Source organism: Lemur catta, chromosome 10 (assembly GCF_020740605.2).
Source record: "Lemur catta isolate mLemCat1 chromosome 10, mLemCat1.pri, whole genome shotgun sequence".
Taxonomy (NCBI): domain Eukaryota; kingdom Metazoa; phylum Chordata; class Mammalia; order Primates; family Lemuridae; genus Lemur; species Lemur catta.
The window spans coordinates 51,548,258-51,573,343 of record NC_059137.1 but is presented as its reverse complement, the minus strand read 5'-3'; the positions used below and the strand labels follow the sequence as shown (position 1 = coordinate 51,573,343).

At 35.2% G+C, this 25,086-nt stretch overlaps 1 protein-coding gene across 7 annotated transcripts in view; it reads left to right on the top strand.

The window, feature by feature from the left end:
- Positions 1 to 25,086, top strand: part of CCDC171 (coiled-coil domain containing 171) — a 367,143-nt gene that overhangs the window by 235,770 nt on the left and 106,287 nt on the right. For all 7 annotated transcript variants that reach the window (XR_006737860.1, XR_006737861.1, XM_045563091.1 and 4 more), the window contains one exon: positions 14,774 to 14,926. Coding sequence is in view for 5 of the 7 variants with exons in the window: in XM_045563091.1 (XP_045419047.1) it covers positions 14,774 to 14,926 (153 nt within the window). In the remaining 2 variants the exon portion in view is untranslated. The remainder of the gene's footprint in view (positions 1 to 14,773; positions 14,927 to 25,086) is intronic.

Here is a 25,086-nt window from a genome sequence, read left to right as displayed (position 1 = left end):
TAATGCAATTGAAAGTCTCACTAATTCTTAAATGAAGAACCACACCAATATTGTATGTTCTTAATGTAATCAGACGGAGCAAGTGTGTATGGAACTACTGCTCTGTATCTAACCCTGGGCTTAGTAGATGATGGGGGCAGATGACAGAGGATAAATGGGCACGTAGGGAGGAAGAATTAAAAAAGAAGAACCTCAGTGCTAATATTCCTAAAACAAGAGGAACAAAACAAGTGCTAATATGGAAACCATCAAGTGCCAACATGTGCGCTGTGCGCCTTTAGGAAGCGTAAAAACTGGGAAAGGGCCCGAATGCATCACTAACCTTGTTTTGCACCTTTCCCCCAACTTCCCCTGCCCTTTTTTTTTTTTAATTAAGAGGTATTCAGCTTTTTTGAAGAGATAATCTACTTCATTAGTGTTTTCTTTGCTGAGTTTCACTAGGAAATTTTAAAATGGATTATTTTACCAACTTCAAAATGTGAATCAGAACATGCCATTCCTCTCTTCCTATGCAGCTAAGTGGCTCTCCATCACCCTTAAACTCCACACTTCTTATCTTGGCCTTGGGTTCCTCATTATCTGGGCCCTGCTGCTCTCCACCTCTGTCTCCTAACACTCTCCACCTCATTCTCTGACTACAGCGACACTGACATTTTTTTGCCTATAACTTGAACATGGCGAACATAGCCCCATCTCAGGGGCTTTGTGCTTCCTGGCCCTTAACTTGCTATGCTTCCCCCAAATCTTCAAGGCTCACTCCTTCACTTCTTTCACATCTTTGCAAAAATGTCCCCTCATAGAAACCTGCTGTCATCACTAACTAAAATAGCCTCCCTTCTTCCTTCACACTTTGTAAGCTGACCCTGCTTTCTTTCACAGCACATGACCTAATATATCTAACTATTAATATTATCTATCTCACACTAGAATCTAAGACCCAGGAGGCCAGGCCTTTGTCTTCCTTACCACTGTATCTTCAGCATTTAGAACAAAATAGATTCTCATTAATATTTGTTGAAAATGTTAATAAATGAACTAATATTTGTCTCTCCTGTGGCCTTTTTGAGAGGCAGAACTGCATGCATGTTAAGAAAGAGAGTAAGAGGTCTGGAAGCAGATGAACCTCTGATTTCCAGCCATGCCACTTATTAGCAATGTATCCTTAAGAAAGTTATGTATGGACTCTGAGCCTCAGTACCTTCATACCTAAAATGTTGCTAAATAATTCCTACTTTTCAAGGACTGTGTAAAAGTAAGAATTGCATGCTGTCACAGAAAACAGATCTCAGATCCATATATGCTTTATTTAGTGTACCCAGAGAATGCTCTTCTTTTGGATAAGGAGTCTAAATCACTCAGCACAGGTGTATCTATTACCTGCTGAGAGTTAGAGAATAGTCAAAGTACTGTGATCTCCAAGGAGTGTATTCTTAGGTATCAAAAATTCATATGAACATTTCTGCTTATCAGTGCCAGATGTTATGATTTTGACATTTGAACAGAGCTAGAATGCCCGAATTTCATCTCACACCCATCACAACTGAAGCCAAACTCTCACCTATATACTCGTACCATAATATGTCTTATCTATATGTCAGTAGAATCCAAAGCAGCTCTAATAGTCATCATTGTAAAGCTCCTAATAATGTCAAGACATAGTAGGTGCTCAAGAAATTGTGACTGTAATAATATATATCTTTTGTGATGGAGAGCTAAAGTAATGAAGTTAAGCTTCTTCTTGGTTTCCTATGATCCACAGTTAATTCTGTGTTATTCACTAACTAAACTACTCTCACTTTATCAGGCCTTGTTTTGCAACACATTGATAAACCCACTGTCAATTCTATAATTTACCAATATGACAGGCATTTTGTAGAATTCTTAAATTTTTAAGTCCCTAAAGCAAGGCAATTTATTATTGTTATTGTTTTTATAATTGATCTAGCAGCATTCTTTGAGAAACCCATTCCTCTTTGAATTTTTCTAAGATTACTGTTGCTTTTTATGGTTTTCATGTCCATATGCAATGGTTTCCAATAGGAACTTTTCCCCTCTCATTCTCTGATTATTTTGATCAGCCATTTTCCATATTCTTGTAGGAAACTAACATGATATTTCTTTTCTGTATGTCATTATTCCTTGATCTTTCTTCATGGTAACCTTTAGCATAATAAGAGCAGTAATCACCATCAATCCAAAAGCTGCACTTGGCCTTAAAACTGGCCTTTATTCAATTCTTGTTGGAAGCAACATATTTGAAAAAGAATTGGTCTTGTTTTTGGCACAATTAAGTTGTATATGCCATGGTTGAGTGGAGGCCAGAAATGAGTTTAGAGTCAAAACAAGATACAAAGAAAACATCATTTTTAAAAAGTCTGCTGCAAAAGCATTCTGCAACCCTGCTGAATATGGTTTCCCATGAGACTCCTTCTCATACCTGAAAAGCTACTATGTTTACATCCTTCAAAGATGGTGCCAGTAAAAATTTTGAATGATGGGATAAGTCAAGTCCAGGGCCATTTCAAATGCCAAAAAAGGGGAAATGAACTTGTATTTTTTTATATAAAATAACACGAACAAAAACATAGCTGAACTTCATGCAGCATCACATAAAGTCAATTTACTATTTTGTTTTCAGGTGTGCTTGACTAAGGAGGTTGTACATTTGTAACAAAATCTTTTCTCTTCTCCTAATCTGAAACATTTACTATCATTTTCACTGTCACCATAACCACTAAAAAGCCTTTCAGTATCTGTATACATACTGTATTAACTATCTAGTTACCCATGATTTTAACCATTCCCTGTATAAAATAGGAGAATACAATCTTAAGTGCATAGCAGTGGCCCAGACCAATTTATAAAGGAATAAAATTATTGTACATGTACATGAACCCTAGTACATGTAGGCCTGAAGGTGGGCTCTCCAGGAATGTGAAAATTTCTTGTAAAGAGAGGATTTTGTTTGACTGAAATCCTAGTTTTTATATAAAGGAAAGGCCATTTTTCTGACAGATAATCTTACAGGTTTGGCAAGATAAAAGCTTTCCCCATCTTAGTAGGTAAAATGGAAATGAAATATAACTTCTCTGAGTCCCATTCCTTCTATGCATGTATCCTGTGTGCATCGATCACATTCAGAATAAGAATTTATGAGTCAGAAAGCTAATCCTGTGTGGGCAGGATTTAGGATATCACTGTCTTGGTATTTTGCTTGTAAAATCCTTTACTGATGATACCAAGTCCTTAAAGTCAGGCTGCTGAGAGATGCACAGCACATGTGCAAGTCAATCAAGCTTACCAGAAGTTGTTTTCCAAGTTTTCCTTTTATTGAAAATAATCTATTATGTGGATAATAGATGATTTGCTGTAATTTCTAAGCTTAAGTTTTTCCCATTAAAAAATCTAACAGTCTTCTTTTAAATTACATTTTTAAAACATTTTAGAATCAAAAGATGTTTTGGTGGAAGTGTAGAAATTATATTGCATGTTTGGATAGAATAGAGATTCATTAATTTGTTACAAATGTTTATTGAACACCTTCTACAGAATAAATGAAGTTCCCAAGAAAATATCAGCTGAAGTTTTTTTATTTGAAATACTTATTTCCATTACATGAACAAAAATTGGTGGCTCAGCATCAGTGCAGTATGATAGTTATTAATGAGTTTGAGATCTTTGAAAATACTGGTTTTATAGCAAAATTCAAGAGGGGTTTGCTTTATATCTTTTTTCAGTCAATAAAGGAGAGAACATGAATTCAATTGATGTTATATGAGCGTTGTGCAACTTTATGAAACGTGGATACCTAGATTAAATTTGCTGATTTCACTGAGAAACAAACAAACACTAACCAATTCAAACCAAACAAGAAAACTGGTAACACATTGAGTGAGCATGGGCTTTGGAATTGGACGGACATGGATTCGAATCCCCATTTCACTCTTTAATAGCCAGGTGACAGACAATGTATTTAGCATCACTGAACCTTAGTTTCTTATTCTGTAAAGTAAAGATAACATGAGTCTTACAGGATTATTGTCAGAATTAGAAAAAATGGGGAAAGCAAATAATGTAGTGTCTGGCACATAGTAACTATTGTTAGAACTGGAGTCCAGGCAAGCCCTGGAACACAGGAACTACAGAGGAAGCTAGAACACCCTTGAGCAAAAATTTGCTAAAGCCTAAGCTTTTTGACTCCCATACATTCTAACTCATTTGGTGGTTTCTGGTGGTAGGATATGGGTTCACCTTGCTCCTCCACCTACTTTGGGGCAGATGTGGGTCTCACTTTGAGTGGAGAGTTGAACTGAGTATGTGTTCCCCTTACATGACCTTGACTCCCTTGAGGCTACAGGCTTGTAGGGTCCCAGAATAGCTGGTGTTGCTGTGACCGTCAGTGAGCTGACCAAATGTAGGTAGGTGGCTGATACCCTCTCATGTTGAGTGTGTTGAGTAAAATAGTAGGTTGTTTTATTCAGGTATCTGCATAAAGGAGTCTTCAGGAGTTCTGTGCAGGAGATTGGTTGGTCTAATTTAGGCCTTTGCCAGCTAAATAGGTACCATTTAAAATTTTTAAAAAATGTTTTATTCTCTTCTTGTTTCTAAAATATGTATAAACATGTCTATAAACTCGTCTATCTTCTCTTTTTTAGTTAAACGTTAAAATACCATATATATATATACTTTTTTAACCTTTTTTTTGAAATACAGATTCACAGAAAGTTACAAAAATAGTACAGAGAGCTTCCTGTGTAAGCTTCATCCAGTTTTTCCCCATGTTACATTTTATATAACTTTAGGACAATATCTAAACCAAAAATTTGACATCAGTATAATGTGTGTGTGTGTGTGTGTTTCTATGACATTTTATCATATGTGTATTTATGTAGCTACCACATGATCAAGGTACAGAACTACTATATTACCACAAAGATCTCCCTCAGCTAAGCACTTTATTAGACATACACCCTTTGTAAACATACACCCATCATCCCTAACTCTTGGCAACCATTAAATATTTTTCATCTCTATAATTGTATCATTTCAAGAATGTTACATAAATGCAATCATACAGAATATGACCCTTTGAGATTGGCTTTTTTTTTTTTCTGGCAGTATAATGCCCTTGAGATCCATCCAAGTTTTTATATGTATCAATAGTTTATTTCTTTATATCGGTGACTTGTATTCATGTTGTGGACTTACCATAGTTTGTATAGCCATTCATTCATTGTAGGATATTTTGGTTGTTTCTGCATTTGGCTGTTACATATAAAGCTGCCATGAACATTTGTGCACAGTTTTTGTGTGGACATAAATTTTCATTTCTCTCCTGAGCATAAATGCTCAGGAATGTTATTGCTGGTTGTATGTAAGTGTATGTTTAATTTTTTAAGAAACCACAAAACTGTTTTCCAGAGTGTACCATTTTTTACTCTCACCAGCAACGTATGAGAGATCTTGTTTCTTTACTTCCTCACCAGCATTTAATGTCATCACAATTTTTTCTCTTATCCATTATGATAGGTGTAGTGATATCTCACTGTGGTTTTAAGTTTGCACTATCCTAAGGGATAGTGAGTTTGAAAATCTTTTTATGTGCTTATTTGCTATTTATATTATATATTCTCTTTGGTGAAATTTGCCATTTGTATATTCTCTTTGTGAGGGTAAAATGTATCTTAGTGTCTTTTGCTCATTTTCTAATTGGATTGTCTTTTCACTATTGAGTTTTGAGAGTTGTTTATATATTCTAGAAACTAGTTCTTTATGAGATATGTGGTTTGCAAATATTTTTCCCCTGTCTACAGCTTGTCTTTAGTCTTTGTAACAGGATTTTTCACAGAGCAAAAGTTTTTTTTAAGTCAAATTTATTGATTTTTTCCTTTTATCAATAGTGCTTTCAGTATCATGTCTAAGAACTCTTCACAAAACCCTAGATCCCAAAGATTTTTTTCATGTATTTTCTTCTAAAATTTCATAGTTTTATGTTTTACATTTAAATCTATGATCAATTTTGAGTTAATTTTGTATAAGGTGTATGGTTTAGGTTGTGGTAATCAGAATTCCAAGATGGCCAAGTCTTCCCTTGTGGTATACATCCACTATAAAATCAATCCTCTCCCCTTGACGGTGGGTGATACCAGTAAATATAATGGATATCACTGCTGTGATAAGTTACTAATCTAAAGGGGATTATCCTGGATGGGCATGACCTAAGCAGCTGAGCCCTTTCAAGAAAGGCAAAGAATCTGAGAGATGTTCTTCATCTGGCCTGTAGGAAAGTACACAGCCATGCTGAATGAGGAGGGGGCCAGTTGGCAAGGAACTGAGGGCACCCTTTAGGAGCTGAGAGTGACCCTTGCTGACAGCCAGCAAGAAATGGAGACTTCTGTTCTATAACTGCAAGGAAATGAATTCTGCTAACTTGAATGGGCTTGGAAGAGGACCCTGAATCTCAGACAAGATCACAGGTCTGGGTGATACCTTGATTTCAGCATGGTGGGATCCCAAGCAGAGGACCCAGCTAACCCATGCTGGACTCCTGACCCACAGAAACTAGGAAATGATAAATTTGTTTTAAGTTACTAAGTTTGTAGTAATTTGTTGTGCTGCAATACAGATTTTGGTATCCTAGAGTAAGGTGCTGCTTTTGTTCTTGTATGTAGATGAAGATTTTGATTATTGGAGTTTATATCTGGGGGTGTAAGGGAAAGAAGTGGGACATACGTGCTGTTAGGCAGTGGGTCGGTAGATTATCTCCTGGATATGGAAGCTTCCTTAGGCTCTACTCTGCTTTTATTTTTTGAAACAAGATCTCGCTCTGTCACCCAGGCTAGTGTGCAGTGGTGTCATCATAGCTCAGTGCAGCCTCAAGCTCTTAGGCTCAAGTGATCCTCCTGCCTCAGCCTCCCAAGTAGCTGGGACTACAGGAGCATGCCACCACGCCTGACTAACTTTTCTATTTTTTGTAGAGATGGGGTCTTGCTGGTGCTCAGGCTGGTCTTGAAAACTCCTGGCCTCAAGTGATCCTCTAACCTCAGCCTCCCAAAGTGCTAGGATTTACAGGCATGAGCCACCTGTCTGGCCTCTACTCTGCTTTTCTGACTTTAGGGTCCTTACTCATGGGTTTTGGTCTCTGGGGACAAACAGCTGCTGCTACCCTGCTCAGCTCTAGTAGGAAAAGAGCCAACTAGTTCAGCTGCTTCCAGTGTACTTCTCCAGTTACTTACCTGATGCTCCAGAGGTGTGCTCTCCAAAGGTTTTGGATTGCACACTCTAATTTTTGGGCTAGCATCCCCAATATACATATATTTATCCTCAATAACTTATATACATGTAACATTGTTAAATTAAGCTCTATAATATAAAAGTAAAGAAAAATGGAAATTTTTAAAAGATATGATTTTAAAAATTATGAAAGAAAGATTAAAAAGTAAATATAAAAACTATGGAGACAGTGAAAAAAAGATCAGTGATTGTCAGGAGTTACAGGGGAAGGAGGGATGACTCTGCAGAACACACAGGATTTTTAGGGCAAAGAGACTATTTTGTATGATACTACAATGGTGAATACATGTCGTGATACATTCATCAAACCCATAGAATGTACAACACCGAGAGTGAGCCCTAATGTAAACCATGGACTCTGGGTGATAATGTGTCAACGTAGGTTCTTCAGTTATAACAAATGTACCACTCTGGTGGGGGATGTTGACGTGGAGGAGGCTTTCTGTGTGTAGGGATGGGAACTCTCTATACTTTCTGCTCAACTTTTCTGTGAACCTAAAACTGCTTTAAAAATAGTCTATTAACAAAAGTAAATATAATATATTTAATGCAAATAAATCTATATATAGAAATTCTGCAATTTTTTTTCTGCTTTAACCCACTTTTGAGACAATAAATACATCCTAGTGGGTATGCTAGGTAATAGATGTTACCTTATTTATGAAGTGAGAGATAAAAGTTTTATTCTCTGCTATGGATTGGCACTGGTGTCTTCACTTGGTCCATTTTTTAGACTTTAATGTGTCCTATGACATATGTTAAAGGAAGGGTGGAAGGATTTTGCAATGCAGAGGGATCGAAAGTGGCATCCTCACTCATTTTTTTACTTTCTCTTTATTCCACCATAAAAATATGTGTGTATCCTATATGGTTAAGTGAATTTATGGATTAAATTATTTTACGTAGAGCAGTCTTTATAATAGTTTATAATGAAATAAGAGGTAGCCTTTAAAATCTTCTATATAAGGCTCACCATTTTTCTTGTGGCAAAGTGCTTCAAAGCACTTTTAAACTTGAGTATGAATTATGTGATTTTCTTTCACAGAAAGAAAGGTTGCAAATCTGTAGAACTTTTCTTTGATGGCAAGTGGTTATCAGAGGCATTCTACCTAGAAAATATTAAACATGCACTCTGTCATTTCAAGGTAAAGTGACATTTGTAAAAAAAAAAAGTAAAATAGAAACTAACTACTCTATTGAAGGAGTTTTACAGAAAAAGCATTATGAAGTAGTTGTTTGGAGATGTTTCCAGAATTATGGCCTTTTTTTCTCAAAATGATGTAAATCTATAAAAATTCATAAATGTACATGTAAAAATTTCACATCCATAGTGTCTTAACCAAAGAGTGTCTTTTGGCTAAGTGTGATGGCTAACACCTGTAACTGCAGCACTTTAGGAAGCTGAGAAAGAAGTATCACTTGAGGCTAGGAGTTCGAGACCAGCCTGGACAACATAGTTAAACCCTGTCTCTACATAAAATGTAAAAATTAGCCATGCATGGTGGTATGTGCCTGTAGTCCCAGCTACTCAGGAGGTTGAGACAGGCAGATCACTTAAGCCCAGGAGTCCCAGGATGCAGTGAGCTATGGTGACACCACTGCACTCCAGCCCGAGCAACAGAGCAAGACCCTGTCTCTAAGAAAAAAAAATTGTGTGTATGTATATATGTGTGTGCATATATATAATATTGAATATAAAATGTACTTGTTAAAGGGCAATTGATTAATTCAGGGAAGCTGGAAATTTTCTTAGCCAAAATTTCAACTAAAACTTTCGTTTAATTGGTATGTAGGATTGAAACATGAGCTGCCGTGATTTAATAAACACAACCAGTGGTGCACTTCTGCCATTTTCATCTTACCTATATAACCATGTATCATGGCGGTGGTGGGCATGGGGACTTAGAATTATACCTACAAATTGCTATACCACAAAGAGTTATACTAGTTTTTTTTAAATAATAAAATATATCCGATCATATTTCTTTCACTAAAAGTCATTAATAATAACTTTTTATTGAGAGTGAAAGGTTTGAAGGCTAACTCCTTCTTCCCACATCTCATAACTATTTATGATTAGCTTCAAGCCCACCTGTAGTTGGTCCCACCATTGTAGAAGTGTTCTCTTGTTTTGAATAGGGTTTCTCTAAAACTTTGTCTCTGGTCTCTTCTACTTTCTATTCCTTACTGAGTCCTCAGAATTTTCAGCTGATGGCATTCTTAGGAGCTTTTATATGTGCACACAATTACATTTGGCAAAGCAGGGAGGTGGATGGCAGTCTGCCATCTTGATGCAGTCTTTCCTACACAACTTTGTACTGGAATGGAATATCATGGTGAAACAAGTATTTGTGGGCAAGGCCAGAAACCAGACACCAAACTAAAGAGTCCAATTTCAGATCTTAGACTGGGCCTTGATTGGGGTCACAGTTGCTGTTCGTATGCTATTAGTAACAGGCCCTTTACATCTCATTCCCTACTGTATCCTTACATTGATAAACTATTATGGAAATATTAGAATGACATTAAGTCTATTAAATGAGCGACCTTCTCAGAGTAACTTTTTGATAATGAAGAAAATAATGAAATTTCCTTTAATTTTGGGTGCTAGCAAACAATATTTGTTACTAAAAACTGTAACCATGTTATCATTTTGAGACTTTCTTTCTGAAGAACAACATCATAAAGAGTAACTTTTAATATCAAAGGGAAGTTTTGTTTGAAGTAACTATTTATTAGTCTCTAAATATTTTTGTTTGAAAAAATCTTATATATTAAATATGTATAGAATATCTTATATTTAAAATATTTTGCATTATGTCTAATCATACCCTTCAGAAATATTGAATCTTTCTTTTATGAGTTAAAATAGTAATTTTCCTAACTTTGGTATTATTGTCATTATTACAGCTGACATTTACCTGAGTGTTTACTATGTTCCAGGTAGTTGAAGGTCTTTCATGTATTAATGCTCATTTTAATTTCCATAAAAACTTTATAAAATAGGAATTGTTATTCCCATTTTATAAGAGTTTATTATACTCTACATAGTATATCTGGCATATCTATTTTACATGATATATTTACTTTAGTATATAGAAATGAAGTATATTTATAATTATATAAGTTAAAGTGAAATGTCAGAGATTTTTGCTTCCCTATTACTTACTCAAAAACATTGATAAAAATTTCATATTTTGGCATGTAGGCCTTATGATATTTTCCACTAATTTCTCCTTCTCCTAACCTTAGATCCCGAATGATCCCATTGTCCTTGACGTTTTGAAGTCAGTCTAAACTACATAATAATATAAACAAATTATGTAACAATATTATATAAATAAATTATGTAACAAATTACATAACAATATTACAGTCCTCTAGTGACAGTCACTCATTTGTATCTCAAGTGACATTCACCCATTTATATTCTAAACACATATATACTTTTCCTTAAAACGGATACATGTGGAATTTTAGGTGTTTGGATTCTCTCATCTTGTTACTGTCAATTATGAACACTATACATTGTCTCTAAAGCAAAGGCTATTCTGGTTTAGAAACTGTCTTTTGTTCTGTTTCTCATATAACATACAGATCTCATTGCAGGGTATAGTCAAAATCCCTAGAACCAAAGGTGACATGGGATAAGTTCTCACATTCTGGGTGTTTCCTGTACACAGTGTTGTGCTGTTCTGTCATTGTTTGCTAATGTAAAATGATGTGATACATTAATGCAGGAGCAGGGTGTGTGGGAAAGGGGTAGACCTTAGGAGATTGATCCAGCGGTCATTAGTTGCTTATTACCTCTTCCTCTACCACTCAGTTGATTCAGACTGTCATTTACATTTCTTCTACCAACCTGGCACCTCTCTTATACATTAAAGAGTTGTATTTTTCCATGGCATCCTTTACTACTGCGGTCCCCAACCCCTGGGCCACCACCCAGTACCAGTTCGTGACCTGTTAGGAACCCGGCAGTGCATCACCACCTGAGCGCCACTCCTCACCTGCCCCTCGTCAGTGGAAAAATTGTCTTCATGAAACCGGTCCCTGGTGCCAAAAAGACTGGGAACCACTACATAGTTTGAATCACATTTTAGTACTGGAGGTTAACATTTTTTATTCCTCAGAAAATCTGTGGCTTCTTTGAATAACTTTGCCATTTTCAGTGATGCTCTTCCTTACTTTACAGTTCTGAAAGAGATTTTTAGAAGAGTATAGTATATATTGTACATATTAGTAACATGAAACATCCTTTCTGTGTTGATCACTGTACCTTGATGCTTGAAAAAATATCATATACACTGTTATACAAAATTTCGTTCATCACTCAAATGAAATACTGCTTTAAAAGATTTTAAGTGTTTAAATTTCTAAATCCTAAAAAAATGGATTATTATTGTTATATTCTTTTTAGTGTTATAAAGAATAAGTGGTTTCTATTAACATTTCACTGAATATTAGAATTTAATTATTAACACTAGATCAAGGAAGGAGCCAAAATAATTATGACTTTTATTCCATCCATTATATAAAATTTCTGACATTACCTTTCAAAAGTATTTTATTTTTTAAAAGGAGCTTTGAAGGAATATCATCTATATTATTTATTTCTTTTAGAATATCATGAAGATAAAATTCATGAAATGGGTTTCTCCAAATTTAGGAAATAAGATAACTTTTAAAATGTTGAACTTTGTAATCCTAAAATATTAAAGGCCAATTCTATTGTGATTTACAGTGAAATGATAATCCAGGAGCCTATTACTGATAGAAGGGTACTTACTTTTTGTTTTTATTCAATAAGCATTTATGTGTGTTTTCAGGATTTTGATACATTTTAGGTTCATCTACAACAAGAACATATATGTAAAAACCATCTATCACAGATTGTCTCATTAAGATTTTAGTGGAGAATTTAAAAATAGGACAATAATACTATAGTGAAATCCATTAGTTTACCATTTTTAGAGTGTTTTCTTATATTGGATGAAATATAGTTGAAGGGTTAAGAGAAAAATGGCTTTGCATTAGAAATACTTAGATTTGAATCCTGACCATTGTATGACTAATTGTTATACTGGACAAATTATTTAATTTCTCCAAGCCCCTGTGTTTTACTTTAAAAATCTAGGTTAAAAATAGTATCTACTCTTTATGGTTACTGTACAGCTAAATGCAATTAAGCATGTAATGTGCTTACATTGTTCCTGGACTGCAGTAAATACCTAATATATGTTATCTATTTTAATTATCTGAGGCTTGCAACAGTTTTGGAAGTAGATAAGAAAATGACTCTTCTTCCCATTTTATAGAGGGTGATGGAGGCTCATCAGAGAGATTATGTGGCATTCCCCAATAGCATAGACCTAACTGAGTGGCAGAGTGAAGGCCAGAAAAAAACAGACTTAGGATTCCTGGTCCACTTTCTCAATGGAGAAGATAAACGAATTTATAAGAATGGAGAGAGACTTGACATAGGAATAAACAGATCCAATTTAACAGTTTCTGATTTTTACATACATTTGAGACCCAGAGATATATGTTGTTTTAATATTAGCTATAAACTTACCTTGGAATGACTCTAAGTAAGGTAGGTGTTCCCAGGCATAACGTCAGTCATACCATGCTTATTTAGTGTTGATTAATAGAATTTACATTTGTATACTCCATCGTTTTATGCTTATAGCTATGCTTCTGCTTTTTGCTCAACCTGAATAAAGTATGGTTAATAGTTTATTCACTAGATTAAGTGTTAATCTTATATTTTCCTAAATATCTTTGGAAATAAGGTATTTTTATATACCTTATTTTTAATTTTAAGATATTTTTATATACCTTTGATATAAGGTATTTTTGTATACCTTTGATAAGGTATTCTATGTCAATATGTGGCTTCAATTTATAGGTTCTTATCTTTTCCACTTTTTTAAAAATTTTATTTCAGAATATTATGGGGGTATAAACATTTTAGTTCCATGAATTTCTTTTGTCTTTTCCAATTTTTCATTCAGTCATTCATTCATTCAGTCTTTAAAACAGTCATTAATTCAGGCAGTCATTGAAACAAATACTCACTGTGGGTCACTATCATCCCTGAAGCTGCAGAGATGTATAGGCTCGGTATTTGGCCTTAAGGAGCTCCTCAGTCTAGTAAAAAAGATAAACATGTAAACTATTAATAATAAATTTCAAAGCAATAAATGTAGTAGTAGAAAGAGGCACAAACAACCCACAGAGAACTAGGGTAGAAGTTAATGCTGCCTTTTCTTGGGCTTACTAGAACGTTCTTGAAAGAGATGGTATCTGAACTGGGTTTTTGAGGGTAAACAGAAATTCATTAGGCAAAAAGGTCTGAATTTTCTTACTCTTAGACCTACAAGTAACTAACTGAACTTCTGTTTCTCAGAAATTTTGTACACTGTTTTTTACCCTTTGTTCACTCAGTTATTTTTCACATGTGTTCAGAATTGCTCAAATATCTAGTTTTTCAAAGCTTTCCCTATTCAGACCCTTCAAATTGAAAGTAATTTGCAAATTCCCAGACTAACTACTGTTGTACTACATTGTGGCTATGGTAGGAACATTTTTTCTTATAAATACTATATTATTTTTGAAAGTGTCTTTGAAATATTTGACTTTCTTTTGTTATATTTTGAAAGACTTAAAAAAAGGAATAATAATATCCTGGACTTAAAATTCACTAAAAATTGCTCTAGAATAAAAAGTCTATAAAATATAATTAAACTGTGATATAATTTCCAAAATATTATAATATTTAGGGAAGATAAGTTATTCATTAGATTAAGTGTTAAGATTATATTTTCCCAAGTATCTTCATCCTTTGATATAAGGCATTTTATGCCAATATGTCTTCAACTTATGAGTTTTTATCTTGCTTGTATTATTTATTTTATTATATATAGTGTAATGTGAGGGCATTCCTGTGTTATATAAATGAACATAATTATGATTGTCTTACAAAATAGAAATCACATTATTTACTCTTAAAAAAATCACAAGATTATTTTAGTTCCTTTTGTTTCAAAACATTTGATTTTTGGGTGGATTGAACATTTTACTAACTCAGCTGATTTTGAAGTATCTTGTTTGTATATCCATCTGTTCTGTCTCTCTTAAGATTGAAATTTAGGTCAATACAACTTGAATTTAACTTTACTACAGAAAATAAGTGTGCCATCTTTAAAAACTGCATTCTAAATTTTAAGCACAATAGATCAAAGTACATCTTATTTAAATAAATACTCTAGAATGCAGTCTCAATTATTTTCTTCCAAACTTTCTTAAAATAGTCACTGTTCTCAATATAAAATGTGAGGTTTAGCTTTATTATTTTAAACAAAGATGAAAAGTTGTTTATTTTAAAATTTTAATGATTTAGCTTTCAAATTATGGAAATTCTCCTTTGGGGACAGCTTTATTTGAATTGTATGTGACATTATTTTTATTTCTTAAGGCTATGATTAAAAGTTTCCTGGATGTCTACCAGCTTGCAAGCACTAGAATCACTACATTAGAGAAAGAAATGACATCTCATCGAAGTCATATTGCAACCTTGAAATCAGAACTTCACACAGCTTGTTTACGTGAAAATGAAAGTTTACAATCAGTAAGTCCTTGTCTAACAATATTTTTCTCTTCTTTGGCTCTTGGGTTACATTTACATTTATGTTTTTAATGCTCATAAGATCACTTGCCAATATATACATAAAATATAATTTAGGGTAAATGATAAATCAAGTAACATAAAATTATTAGGGTGGAGAAAAATTTGAAGGAAAGAAAGCAATTAATTTTTCCATTGTATCATGTATAAAGATATGCATATTGTTATCAATGCTAAAACATTGCATCAAGATTCCTTTGTGTTTGGCAGTGCAGCTGACAGTTGGATTTGGCAGTATGCATAGTTAAAGCTTGCAACTGTCTGAAGATTCAGTGTGTCCCATTAAGATAGAATATTATTAATTATGCGTATAACCAAAATGGTAATTAGAACATGTGATTATTCTCTGTAGAAAACTAGACTTATCCATAATACATGCCTAGCTAAAGATGCATGTTGTGATTCATCTATATGATTAAAATTCAGTTTCAGCAGTTATTTTATGTTTTAAAATTTTAGCCCATGATGAAATTTAGACTCACTTAAGACAAAAATTTTTTTTCTACATTTGAAGTATGTGTTTGGGGAGTTTTAAAAAATGAATATACTTGTGACATAAAGGAATAAATAAATATTTATTCCTTTATGTGTCAACAGTGAGATTCAGAGGGTTACCAATAATTGGAATGTCTTCCTTCTTTTTTTTTGGTTTGATTATAATGGATCAGGGTGACTTGTAAGGAAAAACTATCATTTTGCCATTTAACTGTTGACCCATTTCAAATGATAGATTCAACAGAAAAGGAGTTGTTACATTAAACCAAATAGATGCATGGCTGTGGTTGGGTTCTTCACCTTCAGGTCTAGCTCAGCATTTCAATGAAGGCTTTGTAAGGAGGGTATTGAAAATTACAACCACACATCCTCCACCCCACTCAAAAACTGTCTCTGTCTCTCTGTCTCTCTTTTGCCCCATATTGCCTATCTACCTTCTACCTTCTTTGTTTTATTTTTTTCACTATAGCACTTATCATCAACTGACATGTGTATTTTATTTATTTGCTTATTGTTTGCTTGTTCCCTACCGTCAGTAGAATACAAGTTTCATGACAAGCAATTTTGAGTGTTTCACTGCTGTGAAGGTGCTCCAGTGATGAGAGCAGTCTGACTTACAATAGATGCTCAACAAATATTTACTGAATGAAAAATACTAGCAATTTATCTAATAAATGTAAAATATTAGTTATTTGGGACCTGAGTAGGGAGTTAGGTTTTCAAAATAAATGGTTTTGTTGATTCCTTCCTTCCTTCCTTCCTCCCTCCCTTCCTCCCTCCCTCCCTTTTTTCCTCCCTCCCTCTCTCCTTCCTTCCTTCCTCCCTCCCTCCCTTCCTTCCTTCCTCTTTCTTTTTCTTTCTTTCTTTTTTTTTTTAGACAGGATCTTGCTCTGTCTTCCAGCTGAAGTGCAGTGGCATCGTCATAGCTCACTGCAACTTCAAACTCTTGGGCTCCAGGGATCCTCCTCCTGCCTCAGCCTTCCAAGCAGCTGGGACTACAGGTGCACACCACCATGCCTGGCTAGTTTTTCTATTGTTTTGTAGAGACAGGGTCTCCCTCATGCTCAAGTGGTCTTGCACTAGTCTGACTCCTTAAAAAGAAATTAGTAAATTTTACTCCCATGAAAATAAATTAAAATGAAGAGGAAACTTTTTAAAATTTTAAGTATTTGGAATTTATTCTATGCTGTTTAGGTTGTGTCAGCTTTGTTGGGTTGCACTATTGTTTATTACTTGTTACAGTTATTCATTTTAAGAAAGGCCAAACTTGATAAAGTGAGATTATTTTTCCATGGGTTCAACAAATTTTTAACAATTATTGTGCTACTGATATCTTAATGAAAGTGTGTTTAATATACTGTACTATCATAACAAAACTCTACTTCTCAACCTTTTTTCCCTTCTGAGCATGTGTACAGGATATGCTCAGCATCTCATTTGTAAGAGGTATTGTACCCTGGCAGTGATTCTGAAGAGGGCTTACGTATAGTGTGAAAAATTCCCCCAGGCGATTCTGATGTATCCTTTTAGGAGAATGCTGTCCAATTCCATGTCTCTACAGGATGCTTGCTCTCCTTCTTCCCTTAGTTGGGAAGCACTATTTTAAAAACAATAATAAATTTGCATGATAATTTTTATTTTTCAATACATTTATATATGCGTTTTCTTTTTTTTAATTTCAAGGGGCTTCAAATGTTTTTGTTACTTGGATAGCTTTTGTAATGCTTGAGTCAGAACTAGAAGTGTGCCCATAACCTGACTAGTGTTCATTTTACCCATTAGGTAGGTTTTTGCCCCTCTTCTTCTCCTGCTTTCCCCTGCTTACTTTCCAATGACTTTTACTTCCCTCAGTGCACATGTGTGCCACTCAGTTAGTTCCAATTTAATAATGAGTACATGTGGTATTTGTTTTTCCAATCTTGAGATACTTCACTTAGGATAATGGTCTTCAGTTCCATCCAAGTTGCTGCAAAATGCATTAATTCATCCTTCTTCGTGGCTGAGTACTATTCCATAGTATACATGTACCACATTTTGTTAATCCACTCATGAATTGATGGACACTTGGGTTGATTCAACATCTTTGCGATTGTGAATTGTGCTGTAATAAACATTTGAGTGTAGGTGTCTCTTTGATAAAATGACTTATTTTTCTTTGGGTAGATACCCAGTAGTAGGATTGCTGGATCAAATGGTAGGTCTACTTTCAGTTCTTTAAGAAATCTCCGTACTGCATTCCATAGAGGTTGTACTAATTTGCAGTCCTACCAACAGTGTATTAGAGTTCCTTTCTGTCTGCATCCACACCATCATCTATTGTTTTTGGATTTTTTAATAAAAGCCATTCTAAGAGGGGAGAGGTGATATCTTATTGTGGTTTTAATTTGCATTTCCCTGATGATTGGTGATGTTGAGCATTTTTCATGTGTTTCTTGGCCATTTGTCTATCTTGTTTTGAAAAGCTTCTGTTCATGTCTTTTGCCCACTTTTTAATGAGGTTGTTTGTTTTTTTGTCTTGCTGATTCGCTTGAGTTCTTTGTAGATTCTGGATATTAGCCCTTTATCAGATGTTTAATTTGCGAATATTTTCTCCCATTCTGTAGGTTGGTTGTTGATTATTTCCTTAGCTGTGCAGAAGCTTTTTAATTTAGCCAAGTCCTATTCATTTATTTTTGTTGTTGGTGTAATTACCTTTGAGGTCTTAGTCATAAATTCTTTGCCTAGGTGGACATCTAGAAAAGTTTTTCCAACATTTTCTTTTCTTTTTTTTTTTTTTTTGAGACAGAGTCTTTCTCTGTTGCCCGGGCTAGAGTGAGTGCCATGGCGTCAGCCTAGCTCACAGCAACCTCAAACTCCTGGGCTTAAGCAATCCTACTGCCTCAGCCTCCCGAGTAGCTGGGACTACAGGCATGTGCCACCATGCCCGGCTAATTTTTTCTATATATATTTTTAACTGGCCAGATAATTTCTTTCTATTTTTAGTAGAGGTAGGGTCTTGCTCTTGCTCAGGCTAGTCTCAAACTCCTGACCTCGAGCGATCCACCTGCCTCGGCCTCCCAGAGTGCTAGGATTACAGGCGTGAGCCACCATGCCCAGCCTTTTTCCAACATTTTCAATCAGGAAAGAGGAGGTCAAACTATTGCTCTTTATTGATGATATGATCTTATATCTAGAAAACCCCAAGGATTCCGCCAAGAGACTCCTGGAATTGATAAATAAATTCAGCAAAGTCTCAGATTACAAAATCAGTGTACACAAATCAGTAGCATTTCTATACAGCAATAACAGTCAAGCTGATCATCCAATCAGAGACTCAATACCATTCACAATAGCTGCAAAGAAAATAAAATACCTGGGATATACTTAACCAAGGAGATGTAAGATCTCTACAAAGAGAACTACAAAACACTGAGGAAAGAAATCGCAGATGACACAAACAAATGGAGAAACATATCATGCTCATGGATTGGTAGAATCAACATTGTTAAAATGTCCATACTACCCAAAGTGATTTACAGATTCAACATATTCTCCATCAAAATACTAATGTCATATTTCAAAGATCTGGAAAAAATAATTCTACGCTTCATTTGGATCCAGAAAAGAGCCCGAATAGTCAAAGCAATCTTAAGCAAAAAGAACAAATCTGGAGGCATCACATTACCAGACTTCAAACTATACTACAAGGCTGTAGTAACCAAAGCAGCATGGTATTGGCACAAAAATAGACACATAGACCAGTGTAACATAATATATAATCCAGACATAAAACCATATAAATACAGCCAACTAATCTTTGAGAAAGCAGACAGCAACATACATTGGGGAAAAGAAGTCCTATTCAATAAGTAGTGCTGGGAAAATTGTATAGCCACATGCAGAAGAATGAAACAGGACCCCTATCTTTCACCACTCACAAAAATTAATTCAAGATGGATAAAAGACTTAAATGTATGTACATTTTCTAGCTTGAACTTCTTAAGAACTCTCCAAAAGAGGTAAAAGAGCACACCTTAGTCTTTGTATTAGTATTTCATAAATGAGAGGCAATACTGTTTGGTGGATAAGAGCATGGGATTTGGAGTTATATCCATTAGGAATACTATCAAGTGTAAATAACAGAAAACTTGTCTAACATGTCATAAAAAATAGGGGAGTGCAGATATCTCTTCAACATACTGATTTCATTTCCCTTGGATATATACTTCATAGTGGGATTGCTGCATCATATAGTAATTCTATTTTTAATTTTTTGAGGAAACTTCATACTGTTTTTGATAATGACTATACTAATTTACATTCTCACCAATGGTGAGTAAGGGTTCCTTTTTTCCCCCCATCCTCACCAACACTTATCTTTTGTCTTTTTGATAATAGCCATTCTAACAGGAGTGAAGTGATATCTCATTTTGGTTTTGATTTATCATTTCCCTGATGGTTAGTGGTGTTGAGCATTTTTTCATATACCTGTTGGCCATTTGTATATCTTCTTTTGAGAAATGTCTATTCAGGTTTTTGCTCATTTTTTTAATCCTCTTCTATGAGCACAATTGGTATATTCTAATGACTGAGCTCTCTGCTCTTTCTGCAGCCTATTTTCCACTCCTTTCATTGACACATTCTTAAAAAGTAGTCTACACTTGCTACTTCTATGTGCTCTTCTTCCATTTGCTTCTAAGCTTTAGTTGACATCTCACTTTTGAGTCTATTATTCTGCTGGAAGTATTTTCTTAAAGGTCACCAGTAATTACTAACCAAAATAACACACTGAAAAGAAAGAACTTGAATGTATAAGAGCATTTTAAACAAAGGAGCTGCCCTAGACTAGGGTATGAGTGAAGCCTTTTCAGGGTCAGTGTTGTGAGCTATTATCTAAAGACTGGATGGGAGTTATCCAGAGGTGGAAGAGAATAGTGATCCTGATCAGGATAAGGAGAGTGGCAACATTTACAAAGACTGTGATAGAAAGAAGAAACTGAGAAAGACCAATGTGGATAGTGGAGGAAAGCAAAGGCAGGAGAGGTCTGATATAAGAAGAGTCTAGAGTAGTGGTCCCCAACCTTTTTGGCACCAAGGACTGGTTTCATGGAAGATAATTTTTCCATGGACTGGGGGGAGGGTGATGGTTTCAGGATGATTCAAACATGTTACATTTATTGTGCACTTTATTTCTTTTACTACATTGTCACTTGCCACTCACTGGTAGGGTTTTGATATGAGTCTGCAAGCAATTGATTCATTATGGTCTCTGTGCAGTCAAACCTCTCTGCTAATGATAACCTGTATTTGCAGCCATTCCCCAGCACTAGCATCACCACCTCAACTCCACCTCAGATCATCAGGCATTAGATTCTCATAAGGAACACGCAACTTAGATCCCTCACTTGCACAGTTTACAGTGGGGTTCGGGCTCCTGTGAGAATCTAATGCCACTGCTGATCTGACAAAAGGTGGAACTCAGGCAGAGATGCTAGTGATGGGGAGTGGCTGTAAATACAGATGAAGCTTTGCTTGCTCACCAGCCACTCTCCTCCTGCTGTGTGGCCCTGATTGCTAACAGTGGGCCGGGCCGCAGATCTAGAGTGAAGGGCAGAGGTCAGACTTTGTTGTCTTTGTCCAAAGAGCAAGGGAAAAGTCATTGAAAATTTTTAAAAAAGGAGCAATGTGCTCAGATTTTCATTTTTGAAAGATCACTTTGGCTTCAGTGTGATGCACTAAGTATATGTGAAGGACAAGAGAAAATGGTATGTCAGAGACATTTCCTAGGGTTTTGCTTTTGGAAATGGATCAATGATCTCATTTACTGAGAAAGAAAACAGTGGAACAGGATATTGTGAATTTTGTTTTGAGTGTGTTGAGCTTGAGGTACCTTTTATCTAATATTTAGGTCTATTAATAGCTACTAACATAGATGTCTTGGGCATTAGGGCCATATAGACAATATTTTGACCCACCACATCTGAAAAGCACTGAATGTGTTTAACTTCCTTTCCCTTGGAACTCACACACCTCTGTGTCTCTTATTGCACAGACCATTTTCTACCTGTATTTAACAATGTGGAAATGATTAGTAAGTGGGCATCATTTGAGATATAGGGACAAAGGTGAATAAGACATGATGTTTGCCCTTGTGAGTTCCTTTTCTAGCAGTAGAAACAGAGACTTAAGCAAATCACAGAAATAGGCATACATAAAGTCTGTGGGAGCACAGATGAGAGGAGTTCATTTTATCTAACGTTGTCAGAAAAAGGTACTGTTAAGATAAAATGTGGGAGTCCCCAAAGTATGTGTAGCAATGTGACACCTTGTTAAAGGGGAAGAGCAGTCAAAATATATGTTTTATTTTGCTTTGAATAATGGGCCCTATAGATAGTATATATGTTTAATGAGTGAAATGATATAATGACTTTTGTGTACTAGGAAATGTATTGTTATTTTAGTTCCATTTCCTCTCTCAATTAAAGTCACCTAGTTCACCCAAAAAGCCTGTACCCAGTGAAGCCCAAGACTGCTTGTAATAGTCACTCCATACCTCTCTTTCATAGGTTTCAAATCCATTCTTACACATCCAATTCCAGCTTTTTACTTTATAATCTGATTTGATTCTGCTTCTGACCATTTTGTTCTTGATGTTCTTGTTTCATCTCTGGTATTTGTTATTCTGGCTGCTCTTCAGCTGTCTCCTCCAATGTCCACCCCACCTACCATCACCTCCTTCTCAAAGGCCCCTCATAGAAAGCTTTAGAATCAGGCAGGCAAGCACTCTAAGCATCAATTGAGGTATTCATAATATGTAGATGAAAATGCCAACATTGAAGGGTGTTGTAAGGATGAAACAAAGACAAGGTATCTGGCATATTAGTAGGTGCTCAATAAATATTAGTTCTTTTACCTACACATAAAAAGATTTTCTGATAGTTACATGTATTTCCTACAGCTAAGTTGTATGTATAGCTTTTAACAAATTATAACTATGAGGAGATATTTTTATTTAGAGGCAAAAAAACAAAACAACCCTTATATCAGTGCTTTTAGGACATAAGTACTGTATTAATGTTAGCTGTTATCATTTATTTAACGACTCAAGGACAGCCAGTTTATATTCCTTACTATCTCGTTACTGTCTAATCCAGTCATTTCACTAGATACCCTTCAAGAAAAAAAAATTTAAATCAGCTGTTAGCCATGATTTAATTTGTTGAGCCAGGCTGTACAGTGCAGTTTAGTGGTATAAAGTACAGATTCTGGAGTCCAGCTCGCAATCAGATTATAACCCAAGGCCCCTGATTCCTTGTCTGGTGCTTTCCTGTGAGACTGCAGTGTGGAATAAGACAAATCTTTACCATCATGGCACTTCAAGTATAGTGGAGAATGCAACCATTATACAGATAATTAAAAGTGTGCTATTAAAGTGCGAGCACAGAGTACACCTAACTAGAGGACTTAACTTGGGCTTGGGGTGAGGAAAGACCCACTTGAGTAATTGCAATCTTAGTTGAAAGAGTGAAGATTAAGTACGAGTTGACAAGGGAAAGCATGGCTTGTTCAAGGATTTGAAAGATATCTAGCATGGCTGGAGTGAAGTGAATTAGATGGAGAATTATGAGAGATGACACTGGAGGAGCAGGTGGCCTATAAGCCGTGATAAGTTTCGCCTTCTGAGAAACTCTTTGAGATGTCTCTGACAACTGTATTTATTATAAAACATCTATTCTCTTTGCTTTATATATTTTCCTTACTCCAAATTTTGTTTTTCTATTTATCCTCAAGATGTACCCACATTTTATGCCGTAACGACACTCCTTGTACCCTTTTGTGAAATATTGCTTATTTAGATGATCATTAAATTCTCTCATGTTTTTATTGTGAACAACAGCTCTGGTCTTTGGATACTGATAGAGCTGAAGGAGGAAACATAAAATATAAAAAGGTGGACAGCCCAGTCAACATGCAAACATTTTCTTTGATCTTTGGCATACATTTTCACACTTTTAAAGGTTTCTCATATTCTAGAAACACAAGGGTTTTTTTTGGTATAGTAAACAGGGTCCTGGAAGTAATAATACATATTCCATTGGCCTCATACCTCCTTTCTAGAATTTTGTTTTCTATTTTGCAATTTAAGAGGAACCACTTTCATGATGGCTTATCTCTGGATAGTGACTTTGAGCATGGTATTATAAATTTTATATTTATAAATATATATCTTATAACAATATATAAATATTATGTTAGATATATATTATTTTGTATATAAGTATATATATATTTATATAGTTCTGTTCTTCAGTGAGGAAGTTTTACAAGGGTGAAGCAAGAGGTTCAAGAATGAAAATTTCAGACTGATCAGTATAATCAATTAATAATTAAGTTATAGACAATATAGATGGTAAATTTGGCAATTTCATGCTCTAATTATTCCTACTAGTTGTTCAAAGAATGGCAGCAACTAAGTATGCTTTTAAGTATCTCTCCTAATAGTATATATATATATATATTTTTTTTTTTTTTGAGACAGAGTCTCACTCTGTTGCCCAGGCTAGAGTGTCGTGGCATCAGCCTAGCTCACAGCAACCTCAAACTCCTGGGCTTAAGCAATCCTTCTGCCTCAGCCTCCCAAGTAGCTGGGACTACAGGCATGCGCCACCATGCCTGGCTAATTTTTTCTATATATTTTTAGTTGTCCAGCTAATTTCTTTCTATTTTTTCATTGAGATGGGGTTTCGCTCTTGCTCGGGCTGGTTTTGAACTCCTGAGCTTAAATGATCCGCCTGCCTCGGCCTCCCAGAGTGCTAGGATTACAGGCATGAGCCACCATGCCCGGCCTCTCCTAATATTTTATCTTTCTTATTAAATTGAGTTCTTTGAGGGCTTCAGTTGCCTGCCAAACATCTACACTTCAATTTTCAGCAAACACCTCAAATTGCCTGAGGTCCCAAACTGAACACATTATTGAACTCTTCCATGCTCTTTCTTTCCAAATGCTCCTTTTCCTACATTCTTTGTCTCTGACATAACTGTCCACCTTGCAGCCCAAGGATGAACCCTTGCCATTTTGTTCCATTTTCCCTCTACCACCAATATTTAATCAATTTATTAATTCTTACTGTTTCTACCACTACAGATCTCTTAGATCCATGCTCTCCTTTCTATCCTTGTGGTCACATGACCATTTCCCTGAGCTATTGTAATGGTCTTCCTATAGATAAGTTTTCCTGTTCTAGTCTTTTCCCTTCCATCCTGTCTCCTGTATTAGTGCCAGAGTTATCTTTCCAAAACACAGATATGGTCAGGTCATGGCATTACTCAAAGTATAAGTTCTTTATCATTGACATTCAGGCATATTCTGACTCTATCTGGATTTTTAGACCATTGTCCAATTGGCAGAAGAACTAAGAGTTGCTTTGTTATGCTTATTTATCACTGTATTTACCTGTTGGGCACTGTATAGTAGTCTGACTTATAAAATCAGTTGTATATATATTACCGTATTACTATATATATGTCTTTGTGGTGATGTCTTATTCATTTTTATAATGATCTAACTTTAATAAATAATAGTTGTTTAATACATACTTGTTATTGAATATATATTTTGTATAAACCAT